General features: G+C 31.1%; 3 protein-coding genes across 3 annotated transcripts; 2 read left to right on the top strand and 1 right to left on the bottom strand.

Moving 5' to 3' along the window:
• Window positions 1–60: 60 nt before the first annotated feature.
• Window positions 61–1,445, top strand: PIG-F (phosphatidylinositol glycan anchor biosynthesis class F). The gene has a single exon (XM_074133955.1). It carries the CDS (start codon window positions 222–224, stop codon window positions 918–920), a length of 699 nt encoding a protein of 232 aa, XP_073990056.1. The 5' UTR covers window positions 61–221; the 3' UTR covers window positions 921–1,445.
• Window positions 1,246–6,866, bottom strand: Fdh (alcohol dehydrogenase class-3 Fdh). Its single transcript, XM_074133952.1, has 9 exons — window positions 6,687–6,866; window positions 5,668–5,911; window positions 4,875–4,972; window positions 3,598–3,720; window positions 3,300–3,516; window positions 3,092–3,222; window positions 2,593–2,728; window positions 2,314–2,452; window positions 1,246–1,406 (listed from the first exon to the last, which is right to left on the bottom strand). The coding sequence occupies exons 1-9, from the start codon at window positions 6,702–6,704 to the stop codon at window positions 1,376–1,378; spliced, it is 1,137 nt and encodes a 378-aa protein (XP_073990053.1). The 5' UTR covers window positions 6,705–6,866; the 3' UTR covers window positions 1,246–1,375.
• A 103-nt stretch (window positions 6,867–6,969) lies between these two features.
• On the top strand, window positions 6,970–12,863 carry LOC141457239 (U3 small nucleolar RNA-associated protein 25 homolog). The gene is made up of 9 exons (XM_074133933.1): window positions 6,970–7,408; window positions 7,574–7,936; window positions 8,016–8,233; window positions 8,715–8,916; window positions 8,999–9,154; window positions 9,248–9,511; window positions 11,159–11,365; window positions 11,897–12,073; window positions 12,627–12,863. The coding sequence occupies exons 1-9, from the start codon at window positions 7,175–7,177 to the stop codon at window positions 12,792–12,794; spliced, it is 1,989 nt and encodes a 662-aa protein (XP_073990034.1). The 5' UTR covers window positions 6,970–7,174; the 3' UTR covers window positions 12,795–12,863.
• Window positions 12,864–12,930: the final 67 nt, after the last annotated feature.

Here is a 12,930-nt window from a genome sequence, read left to right as displayed (position 1 = left end):
AAAAAAAATGACATATCGATTTAACTTGAGGTCGTTACAAGTGCTATGTTCGGTTTTCTCTTCGATTTGACATCTTAAAGGTTATGTATTCTTGTATTCTACGTTAGCCACCAACATAATGTCGCCCAAATTCAATTCTTGAAGTAAATTTGCATTCACGCTTATGCTGCCGAACGCTAAGCAATTGTTAATACATTTTATGCTTATACGTCCAATAGAATATGCTTGTGTCTAGTGAGGAAGAAGCTATTAAAAAAATAACAATTTTTTATTGTGCTCTTACGTCTGTATCATCTACATGTTTACCATGGATACTACTTCGGTCCGAAACTCACTTTAAACTTGGGAGCAGAAACATTATTCCACTTTTTTTGGTGTTGTCATTTCTTGAAATTATTAAATGGTGTTATCAAACTATAATTTTCAATAACGCCTATAATTTTATATTTAAAAAACAATCCACTTTTATTTTATTATTAAATTCCATTAACTTTAGCAGTATTATTCAAAGTGTGATCGTGCTAGCGTTTAGCTGTGCTGCATTTTATATAGTTTCTGTGCTTTTTGGAGCGGAAGTTTTTAATCATAAGGAAGAGACATTAATGTTCAGTTTATTGCTAACTAATTTGACTATTTTACCAATCTCAGTGCAGTTTGGCAGTGTCCATGTAGCAAATTTTATTCAGAGAGTGAAGCCTAATAATGAATTTGATTCTTTAGTATTTAACAATGCCTACGGTACTTTACTGGGAGCTTGGTTCGGAGCTTTTGTTATCCCCTTGGACTGGGACAGGCCTTGGCAAGTATGGCCTATTCCTTGCTCATTAGGTGCTCTTTTGGGTTACTCAATTTCAAACACGTTGCAACTGCTGCAGTTTATTTTAATCTATTTAAGAGTTTATAAGGAAAAGTTTGTTTAGTCTATTTAAAGCCACTTTCTTCTCGCTTTAATCCACATTTATTTTTGAGAATTTCTGCTGACACTACAAATTATTACCTATAAGTGTTAACGTCATGTACATCTTTTGATGAGGGAGAGAAGGTTTATCTGTGATCATACAAATCCAGTCAGAAAGTAGTGACATTAGTCTTTTAAATGAACTCAGAATAACGTACGTATATGGGTTTATTTTTCTACACTGGGTAGTTCAAAAGAGGTAGGCGACTTTTGTTGAATAGTCGGGAATAATAAAAAGAACAAACGCAATTCGCGCTTTTTCACTCTAAGCCAAGAAAAATGATTCATTGCTTTGAAATATATATGTATTTCCTCTTTTTTATTAACATTCGTTATTATTAAATTGTTCAAAATATAACAAATTTGACTTCTAGTTAAGGTTCCTGTTTCTGAAGCGAACTGTTTTTGCTATTTAGCTTAACTTCCATATGCAAGCACTGTTCTTAAACTGAAACAGAAATGAAAAATAAATATATTTATATGAGAATGAATTTGATTGAATCACAACCTAAATAATTAACCAACTTTACGAACGAAACTGTTCAAAAAATCATGGTTATATGCTGAATCGATAATTTCATCCATGCCCGTTTGGTTCTAGACATTCATTCATACAGGTACATCAGTTACTCGACATTACAAACTGTATGGATGATTCAAGGGTGTTTATCAATTATTAAGAGTTAAATGACGTAATGCAATCGGGAGATTACTTTTAGAAAAATGCTGTTGTACGCGGGTATATTTGAATGAGTGACGTCGTTATTAGGAAAAAGAAACTACATGGGCTTACACATCAAAGTATTGAAATAGTACAGTTTTCAAGCAAATATGTATGTTTTTATCTCGATAAATTACAATCGTCCATGATATTTACTTACTATAATATACTTACATTTTCGAAATTGTGGACGTAAAATAGATGTTAGGAAAAGACAGAATTGGAGCATATATGTATATATGCATCCACCGTTACTAAAATTAGTTGTCACCAAGGAACGTGATGTTATTATTAAAATAGGTTACTATATAGATTTTTTTGCATTTAATATATTATCAGAGAAGAGGATACTACATTAGGTCAAGTCCATCATCATTCTGTAACTTTAATATATTATTAAATGCACATCAACTAATTGGTACACGAGTTGGACATAAAGTGCATCTTGATAAAAGCGCATTCACTCCTAATTTTTACATAAACTTAATGAGATTCTCTGAAATTGAATGAAACCGAATTATCTCAAATAAAACTTTAGGGACATGTATTTTGCAGTACACTGAAAGTTGTTACAACTGCATTAAAAAAAAAAATTAAAATTAGGATTTTCAAAATAAAATAACGATTAATTTACCTCTTTCCAGAATGAAGTAGTTCAAATCCTTGGTTAATATCAACAAATGGTAATCTATGAGTAATGAAATTATCCAGTTCAAGTTTTCCATTTAAGAATTCTTCTACAAGCTTTGGTACACTATCTCGACTTTTCCATCCTTAAGTTCCAATAATGAAGGAGCAAATAAATGAATAAATAAAATACTACTTTAAGAATATTAACTAAAAATTAATCATTGCTTTGTTTCTTGATTAAAAAACACAGATACAATCCAAAATACAAGATTACAAAATTTACCTCCAAAAGCAGTTCCTTTCCAAGTACGTCCAGTAACTAATTGAAATGGTCTTGTAGAAATCTCTTGGCCGGCTGGGGCAACGCCAACTATTACGGACGTACCCCATCCTTTGTGGCAGGACTCAAGAGCTGATCTCTGTAAGTTACAATTGCTCGTGTTACTATAACTTACATATTCAATACTTAGTACACAAAACATCTATTGACAGATTTTTGGAAAAGGATAGTATGCACCTAAAACCTCTCCAAGCTTGCAGATCTAAAGTAGTTTGATATCCTTACTTCTAAATAGTGCTGCTGAAGTAAGAAATGGGGATGAGTTTGTCTAAAGGTTCGCTTCAATATAAATTACCGTAGGCTCACCACAATGTTCACCATTCAATTTGGAAGAAAAGATAGCAGAAGGTCCCTTCATATTACTCAAAGAATAACAAGATCGGAACAGTTTAGGGAAACAATGTAATTAATTAATATTCACTTAGGGAAAATTAATACTAACCATTGTAGCTACGTTACCAACACACTCAAATGTAAAATCTAATCCTCCATCAGTTATTTCTATAAGAACTTCTTGCACTGGTTTCTGATAATCTTTTGGATTTATAAATTCAGTACATCCAAATTTCTTAGCTACAAAATATTTTTCTTTGAATAAAATTATTGTTTTTTTTTAATTAAAGAATTATTTTGGATAAAAATTGCGTTACCTGTTTCAAATTTATCAGGGTTAATATCCACTCCAATGATTCTAGATGCCCCAGCAACTTTACATCCCAAAGCGACGGCCAAACCAACCGCCCCTAAACCCCAAATTGCACAGGTAGAATTTGATTCCACCTTCGCAGTGTTTAAAGCTGCACCATAACCAGTTGGCACACCACAACCCAATAAACTAATTTTTTCTAAGTCAGCTTTGCTATTTACCTAAAATTTGGTAAATCCAAATTTTATTATCCAAATTATCAATGCTCAAGATGAATTACTTACTATTCGGAATTAACTAACCTTAGCAACAGAAATTTCAGCAACTACTGTATATTCAGAAAACGTAGAACATCCCATGAAGTGGAAAAGTTCTTTTCCATTGCATTTAAATCTTGAAGTATCATCAGGCATTAAACCTTTGCCCTAAAAAATGATAAATGAAATTGTAAGTTTTGTTGAAGAGTTATTTATAACTCTATTAATCTAAGCCCGAATTTGATAAAATAAAAATTAAAGTAGAGATTAAAGCTACCCTACGTAACATCGTAGTGCCATCGTGCTCTTACATCCACTTAGGGAAAGTATTACAGTCATTTCAAATTACTGATGCGTAAACTGATTTAGATGAAAAAAGTGTCAATCGGTTCGATATTAACTGTGTAGATGCGTCTTTTGGTAATCACTACGCAGTTCATAATACTTTAGGAGCGTAGTCTGTCCCAAGTGTGGGGCTTCCTCTAAACAGCGGTTGAAAAAGGAAGAGGAGCCGTTGGAGTGATTCATTATAATGCACGATATAAAGGCAAACTATACGCAAGGAGATCCTATTAAGAAATGTGTATGACGTGTGAATACTGTTCGTAACAGGTCAATGAAACTTTCAATAGAACTATCCAAAAGGTACTAAAATCTCCTAAATAAAACCTTACAATTTAAAAACTTAAGTATAAGGGTTGATTAAACGAGAAAAGGTACACAAATCAGCAACGTACCTAACATTTCATTCATACTTCAGCTAGTAATTTCAGTCATTCAGAAACGTTCGAAAAAGCATGTTTTTAACTACTGTCATTTTATTACAATTTATATCATTCAAGTAATTTTACTGCATTAAATTTTCATTAATTTTGTCGACAATTTTCGGTACAGTTAACCATGAATATTAACTTAATTTCCTATTTAATCATGCACACTCACACAACTTTTTTTTACAAATACGTACATAGCTAAGTTAGCAGCAAAGTAGAATTTTACTAAACAGGAGTTACTTTAAATTACACAATACATTCTAATGGAACTAATTTAGAAAAAATCTAATGAGCACATTTCACACGACTCTCTCTTAACACTAACCAACATTCTGAATAATCCACCAAACTATTGTACAAACAAATGTAACAAATTAACAATGTTTGTATTATTATTATTATTATTATTTTTACGAAAAGTGTAAGTGCATTTTGAATTAATAAATGAAATTTATTTTACATTAGACAGAAGTAGTTGAAATCTTGAGTTATTGACGATCATGCACAAAAGTTAATTGTAGGAATGTCATATGATATAAATTATCTTACTTGGGTCGAACGAATTTTGCTACAGAGATTAGTTTTAGGTGAATCGCAAAATTTGCAATCCCTGCATTGCGGAATGTACAGAGGAATCACATGATCACCTGTAAAAAAAAAAAATTCTGTTTTTGTAAATGCGAAATTAACTGGCATATTAATTTTTATCTATTATATTAAATACATTTTTAGTTTTGTAGATTTCAATTTTTATAATATATTTTAAAATTCATTTTATAAAAATTTCAATTTAAAAAGTTCATTGATTTTAGACATTCTTTTACATATATAATCCATCTTATGAAATTGCATCCCGTTTATAAAACTTCTTGCGTCTTGTTTTCTATGCAAAACTATGGAGAGTAAACAGCCCTTTCTCAAATTCACGCTTTAGTATTTGCTCTTGTTGAGCAATTAAGATCTTACTAATCAGAATATGAGCGATGGGTGCTTTTTTGATTCCAACAGCGTTGGTTATAATGGAATATATTTACTGTTGACTTAAAACAGATTGGAGTTTTTTCAAAAGACTATCTCCTGACGTTTCACCAGGCATTAACGGATTATGAACAGTAGGATATCCAAGAAATTCTAAGAGCAGCCCAGAGGTCTTTAACTAGGTCATACCCGTTCTCAATCAATACAAAATTATTTAGCTGATACTACAATACGGAAGTATAATTATTATTTGTACATTGAGTCACTTTTCCCTTTTAAATTGCCTGAGTGAAAGATAAAAATAGATAGCGTACAATCAGTATTTATCATTTTTATAAATTTTTGAATCAAGCATAAAAGTTACCTGGCACTACTGAAGTAACACCTTCGCCGACACTTTCTACAATACCAGCTCCTTCGTGGCCCAAAATACAAGGAAAATTTCCTTCAGGATCATGACCATCCAAGGTATAGGCATCAGTGTGACAAATTGCAGTATGAGTAATCTTAATGCGCACCTCTCCTTTCTGCGGAGGCGCCACTTCAATCGTTTCAATGCTTAATGGAGCCTTAGATGACCAGGCAACAGCAGCCTTGCAGAAAATGGGCTACCAAAAATATATATAAATTGTAATTTTTAAGAAAAATCTATTGTAAGATAAAAGGATTACTGTCGCTACCTTTTCAAATTACTAGCTTGCATTCCTACTACTCCATTTTTACTACCATTTTTAGGTGCGTCAATCCCAAAGCGTCTGCATTTGTATGCCATGCAGTAAATTTAATATTTAAATATACAGCTGGCCAATTCAGACAGATTATTAGGAACTTTTAGGGTCTAATCAATAGGCCGCTAAAGATAATTTGCAGGAGTATTCTACTTTCTAGATATCAAGTGTGCTTCGCATGGTGTTCTAAAATCAGCAATTCTGTAAAATTTAAGTATCTTTCGGCATAAATAGTACTCGTTTTGAAAGATCTCGAGAGATCCAATATATTGGTTTACACGGCGATAATGGCTAAGTGACGTAACAGAGCAATGACAAACGAGAAGAAAGCTATTGTTAAATAAAATTGCAAAAAAAAAATTTAGTTTTGAGGAAGAAGCCGGCCGGTAAATTTAGTAGTCCAAACATTCAATACGACAGCATTGTATAAATACTCTAATTTGTAATACATCATCTTAATTTGTAAAAAAGACTATAAATTCATTTAACCATCAGCAATAGTATGTTATTTCACAAATGTGACCTGCGAATATGTTAAACTTGATAATAATAGCTAGAGCCACATCCATTAGAGAACAGAAAACAAACATTTTTGCAAGTAAATAACTGATTGATAAAAAGGTATACTGAATTTATTCACTGATTGAAAACTTACCTTATTTAATGTGGACATGTTCTTGTTCTGGGAATCAGAGAAATGATATGGGTTGACGTTGAGTGTTGATATATCACCATACCAACTCCTAACAAGCCTTAGTGGTTAGTGAATACTGCTTAATTACCTGTAAGGTATATAGTGATGTTCGATCAAATATTCAAATATAATTATTATTTACTTGACTAAAATATTTCATTTTTTTCAATTCTAATTGTCATTTTGAGCTAATCGATCTAATTTATATAATCGATTTCATATAATTTTCGAAATTAATCCTACCTTGAGGTTGTATACATATGTCAACTGTTAAGGATTCAGCCTGTAGGTTGTATTGCCCATGTGGGGTTCACGGTAAATATTTTCGGGCTATCCAGGAGATGATATTATCATAGAAATATGAATAACTTTCATTTAGTTTGTTGAAATACTGATTGTGTTGAATCCATTCTAAAATTCTACATTCGGCACTGTTGCTTCTAGAAATCATGTTTCGCAAGCAATTAAAGAGGAAACAACTTAACTTAAATGTTAAAACTGAGGAATTGAATTCAAGAAAATTTAGAAAAAGAAAGCAACCTTCAGAAAAGCTTAATTCAAAAGATTTGTCTACTGAGAGTGATGTTAGTGCACAAGGTGACAATGTAGACTCTGTGAGGAAGGTGATTATTGGAGAAGAGGATATTGTGGAAGAGGATGCATTTGGAGAAGATCTTATAAAGGTATGATTTAGAAGGTGAAGTGATGTAATAATAAGCAATATTGTTTTTTCCTTTTATTGTTAATAATAACATAAACTGTATTCTTGAAGTTTGGAGTTCATGTGAATTACCAGCTAATAAAAATAAATTCAATACTCCACTTTATCATTTCAAATTATTTTTCAGAACGATCCATATTTGCAGCATTTCAATTATGAATTACATCAGTCAGTATTATTGGCCGTTTCAAATAAACCACCAAAATTAGAAAAACTTAATTATTCCTGGACTACTTTGGGTGCCGTACAGTTCGTAAAGCCTGCAGCACTAGATGAAGATACTTCAATTAGAAAAGAGCACGCAAATTTATTAGAACAGAATTCATTTGCAGAACTTCGAACATTACCAGATGTTTGTCCCGAATTCAGTTGGGATAAACTGCACATAAAGAGTCAGATAATAGAAAACGTAAAAGAAAAATCGAAACTATTGAATTCTGGCAAGTCAGCTTTACAGGAAGAATTGTTGATAATTGCTTCTAATTACCACGTATGCTTAAAGTATACTTTTGTTAATGATTACTTTTTGGAAATCAGTAATTTAAATGATTTTTTTTTTAAATTTTTAGGATATTTATTTCCCAGAAGAAACATTTGAAAATATTGAGGCTATACAATTCGTATATTGTGTTCATGCAATAAACCATGTTATAAAGGCTAGATTAAAAGTGCTTCATCATAATTCGAAACTTTCTAAAAGAGTTGATGTGCCTGAAGAATTTAGAGATCAAGGATTAGTCAGACCTAAAGTGCTCATTCTTCTTCCATTCAAGGAAAGTGCGAAAAGGTAAGTAGAGAAGCATCATTATATATATTATAAATGTAGAATTAATTGACTTGAAATAAATTTTTAGATGTCGGTTGCACCCAATGCAACAAACGTATCTGTAATTACAAATTAGGTCCCAAAAAGCACTCTGAGTACAAGTCCAATCACATGGAGCTCAAATTTTACATTCGTTTCAGTGTATCGATGGGCCTCCACTGTAACTGAGCAAAGAAATTACTTCTTTATAATTTTTTGTACTCGTATAATATAATTTATAATTTTCTTATATTTATAATAATAAAGTAATAATCGTATATTTATAATTTTCTGAACTCGTATAAGAATAGTTAGTTATGCGTGGCTGTTTTTTTTTTTCTTTCCTCCAGGACGCATGGTATATTCTCCATAAGAACTTAAATTCTCTAAAGTCTAGAGAAACAATTACATTTAGCTTAGATGTTTGTCAATGTTCAAATGTCTTCATTTAAATTATTTTCAGAGTCGTCAAAATGCTGTCATATATTTTATCAGGAGAGAAGGATAACATAGCGAATAAAAAAAGATTTATCGATGAATATACTGGAAATGAAATTATCATGCCAGAAAAAAATCCAAAACCAGCTGATTATCAACTTTTATTCAGTGGTAATACCGATGACAATTTTCGTATTGGACTTAGCGTAACAAGGAAGTGGCTTAAGGTAGTTATATAATCTTCAGATTTACTAATTTATATCTTAGTTGTTTTCTAAAAAAGTCTTATGTAATTTAATTTAAAATTAGCTGTATGAAGATTTTTACTCCAGCGATATAATAATTGCTTCACCGTTGGGTTTACGCATGTTGATTGGAGCAGAGAATGAAAAGAACCGTGATTTTGATTTCTTATCATCGATTGAAATATTAATTATGGATCAGTCACAAGTTTTTGTCATGCAGGTATCCTGAAGTCTTATAGAAAATGTCAGTAAAAATTTATTGTATATTTAATAGTTTTTTTAATGAAGTACAATGGTTTCATCTGAATTTCAGAATTGGGAGCATGTGATTCATATAATGAACCATATGCATTTACAACCAACAGATTCCCATGGAACAGATCTGTCAAGAGTTCGTATGTGGGCACTAAACGGCTGCACTAAGTATTACATGCAAAGTTTAATATTTTCTTCCCATGCTTTGCCTGAAATCTCAGCTTTTTTCACCACCAAGTTTTTGAATTATGCAGGTAAAGTTATGGTGACGAACCCAGTAAAAACAGGATCTATTTGTCAAGTTGCTGTACACGCTCCTCAGGTCTGATTTTTAAACATTTCTTTAATTGTGATTTTTATAATTGAAGATTCATACATTTATTTTTATTTTTTTAATCTTTACTAAATTAAGAATTATTCGTCAAAGGTAATTGTTAGGTAATATTATAAAGGCAGTTACAATAATATTTAGTTGGAAGAAATGAACTGGGATTATATATTTATTTTATAATACTTTTTGAGAAAATTATGCGTTTAGTTAGGTTTTAAGAAAACGTATTAACATCAAGCCTACAGCTTGTTTGCCTTTTAATTGGTGGTGAATTTAGCTTCGTTATATTGCAGCTCTTTTTAGCTTTTCTTCAATGAGGTTCTTATCACTTTCTTGAATTAGCTGGTTTTCTTCAATTTGATAGCGTTATGAGATTTATTCAAAGATATAAGTTTAAAACAAAACTAAAGTAATTGTGATTATGATTTTAAATTACTTTTCTTTTCCCCGGCTAATAATAGGAGATGAGAGCATATTTAAGTTCTAGAAGGATTAGAAGTTTAACTATGATCATGGATTACAGGGGCAATGTGCAACAATTCCGATTAGATATTCGATTCGTAGCCAAAAGTGTGGAGAGAGACGTTCTTTATAAAGTTTTCCTTTTCTTTCCGTACGTTCAGCGGAACATTCGTTTTTGAGGTAATTAAGTGTCGTTTTTTTTGCATTCAATTTTTAACCTGAAGCCATTAGTAGAAAAACATCCGTCACAGAGCTCGTAGATCAGATCAGTTATTTTTTATTTATTTTTTTAAATGATTTAAGGCGCGTCTACATCTAAGGTTATTGGCACCCGGAGCTTTTTTCAGTGCACTGCCGGCCTCCGGACAGTGTTCTCTCGTTACAGACAACACTGTCCATCACAGGACAGTGAACTGTAAGAAGCTCCTAGGAAGAGAAAATCTAAGGGTCAGCAGCTGGATTCGAACCTCCGCGTGGGAGTCCAGCACGCTAACCGCTTAGCCAATCCCTTCCCCAGATCAGTTATTCTTCACTCATTCCTTTATACACTTCTATGACCATAAACAGTTGCCTCTTTAATTCATTACCAATATTTCATTTTCGTCTCTTCCCTTTTTCTAGACTACTTTATATTTTCTAATTCTTTTAGAAAATCGTCTCTTACTACCATTACTGGAGGCTAAAATTCATCAGATCTATATGAATATAAATTTCGCTATCTTCACCGTCAATAGTAGTTTTGATAATAAAGTTTCTGGAAGTCATCATTTCGCCAAAACCAATTCCAGCCTACTTAATGTTCTTATCTGTGTAAAGGTGGTAATCTTCACGTCTTCAGTAGCCTAAAATATATTTACTGAAGTTTCATTATTCAAAAAAAGCTTCAAATTCAGTAGCGCCTAAACTAAATCTTACACAATACGGACCTTAACGTCCTTGATCTCTCGAAGAGTATTAGTGAAAACTTCTCATTCACGTTTTTTAATAGCTCGAAGCATTCAGCAGCATAATGACCATTTCTGGCAAGTAAAACATTTAACCCCTTGACTTCGTCGGAACACAGTTTCTTGTCAGGCTATTAGTCTTAATAAAAAGCTTCATTATTCAATTTCCAAATACGTATAACTAAATAATCGTACTAATATTAAATTTATACATTTTTAAATTTTATTTTAGGTATTTCATGAAGTTAGTACTAACTCAGTACTTTCAGCTGTTGATGATAGATTTGAAGCTTTTGTATCTGACATATTACCTCAGTTCAAAGATCCTTCAATGAAACATACATTAATTTTTATACCATCATACTTTGATTTTGTGCGTTTAAGAAATTATTTTAAGAAACAAGAAATGAAATTTGTACATATTTGTGAATATACTGAGGTAAGTTTAGATCAGTATCTAATTGAATTATCTCCATTCGATCATTATCGTGATGTATAAATCAGTGTTATCATCAGACATCAGATAATAGTATTTGCATATAACTCTTTTTTTTAGATGATAATGCGTGTATATATATTATGTTACTTAATACTTAAGTCAGGCAGCAAGATCACTCATTTTATCTTACAGCCGTTCCTGAAATAAAAAAGGAACTTAGCAATGATAATGACTTTTTTTTCATATACCAAAATAGTGTTTGAAAAAAGCTTCGTTTCGGTTTTACTAAGAAAAATACCAAGTAGCGCTACCACTTTGAAATTCGATAAATTAACTAAATTATTGCAAGAAAAACATTTTACGCACATAATTTTTAATAGTATAATCATTATGGCATTTTTAAAATGTTTTTTTTAAAAACATTAATGCTTCATATTCTAGGTTTATCAGTTGCAATCAATAGTAAAACAATACAATACTTCAGTAACACTGTAAGGACGTTTTATACTTTTTTTTAAAAAATTATTCCAGGAAAAAAAAATTACCCGGGCCCGCAGTAAAGTTTTTCATGGAAAGACACAGTTTTTATTGTATACAGAAAGGTTCCATTTTTACAGAAGAATTAAGTTGAGAGGTTTGAGGCACATAATATTTTACCAACCTCCTATGAATCCCGGATTCTATAGTGAAATATGTAATTTTTTACACGTTAGTATCTTCTTCTATTATCATTTGTAAATAATCTTCTACTACCTTGCACTTGAAATTGTTTATTTTCAAATATGTCATGCGAGCAATAATAAATAAGAGTTTCTAATTAATAATAGCTTCTAAGAAAAAAGTGCAAACTATGAACAGCATCCACTTTACATTGTTGATAGTTGCAATTATTTCGCGGATATACTTAGCGTTTTGCAATAAAACACCAAAAAACATAGCTCCAAAACTAAAATTTGAAATAGAGAGATTGCGTTGTGTTGCTGATTTAATTCTGTTAAAATTATTTTCTTTTGCTACATTAGGCCGCTATTTTCTCCCTAATTTGTAGCATTGTTAGAATTAAATTTAAGAAAATTATAGATAATTATTTTTACAATAAAGAGAATTTTTCAGTCTTTCTAGTTAAAGATTTAAGTTTTTATATTTATAGAGTTAACAAAATACTAACGTCAAACGTTTTTTTTAAGAAAAAGGGGCCTTAAAAGTGCATACTCCAAAATGTTTGTTAAAATTTTAATTTGAACAATGCGAATTTTTACAGGATTTTAAAAAAGGAAAAGATATTCAAGAAGATAGTGACATTGATCGATCAATTAATGTTATATATACAAAATATGATATTATTCAGCTTGCATCAATTGTTGGTTCTGAGCGAGCTACTAAAATGTTAGCTTCAGATAAAAGTGTACATATGTTTATGGCGGATTAAAGTGGAAGTTTTGATAAAAATTTGTAAATAATGTGAAAATAAATACTTATTATTTTTTAAATTGTTAATTTTCCTCAACTTTTAAAAATTTAATTTCTTTAAAGAGATAAAAAATTTGAGAAATTATGGATAATTC

Source organism: Rhodnius prolixus, unplaced genomic scaffold, assembly GCF_049639745.1.
Source record: "Rhodnius prolixus isolate KJV_2025 unplaced genomic scaffold, Rpr scaffold_10, whole genome shotgun sequence".
Taxonomy (NCBI): domain Eukaryota; kingdom Metazoa; phylum Arthropoda; class Insecta; order Hemiptera; family Reduviidae; genus Rhodnius; species Rhodnius prolixus.
Note: the sequence above shows the minus strand (reverse complement) of the source record. Positions and strands in the feature narration are given on the sequence as shown.

What these genes read in the sequence shown, in the direction of transcription:
- PIG-F (XM_074133955.1), top strand. Translation starts at nt 222, where the DNA reads ATGCTTGTGTCTAGTGAGGAAGAAGCTATTAAAAAAATAACAATTTTT.
- Fdh (XM_074133952.1), bottom strand. An exon ending in TTGGTAACGTAGCTACAATG is followed by an intron (nt 2,729 to 3,091) that starts GTTAGTATTAAT and finishes TGTAACTTACAG; the next exon opens with AGATCAGCTCTTGAGTCCTG. An exon ending in GAAAGGAACTGCTTTTGGAG is followed by an intron (nt 2,453 to 2,592) that starts GTAAATTTTGTA and finishes TTGGAACTTAAG; the next exon opens with GATGGAAAAGTCGAGATAGT.
- LOC141457239 (XM_074133933.1), top strand. Translation starts at nt 7,175, where the DNA reads ATGTTTCGCAAGCAATTAAAGAGGAAACAACTTAACTTAAATGTTAAA. An exon ending in TTGGAGAAGATCTTATAAAG is followed by an intron (nt 7,409 to 7,573) that starts GTATGATTTAGA and finishes ATTATTTTTCAG; the next exon opens with AACGATCCATATTTGCAGCA. An exon ending in TAACAAGGAAGTGGCTTAAG is followed by an intron (nt 8,917 to 8,998) that starts GTAGTTATATAA and finishes ATTTAAAATTAG; the next exon opens with CTGTATGAAGATTTTTACTC.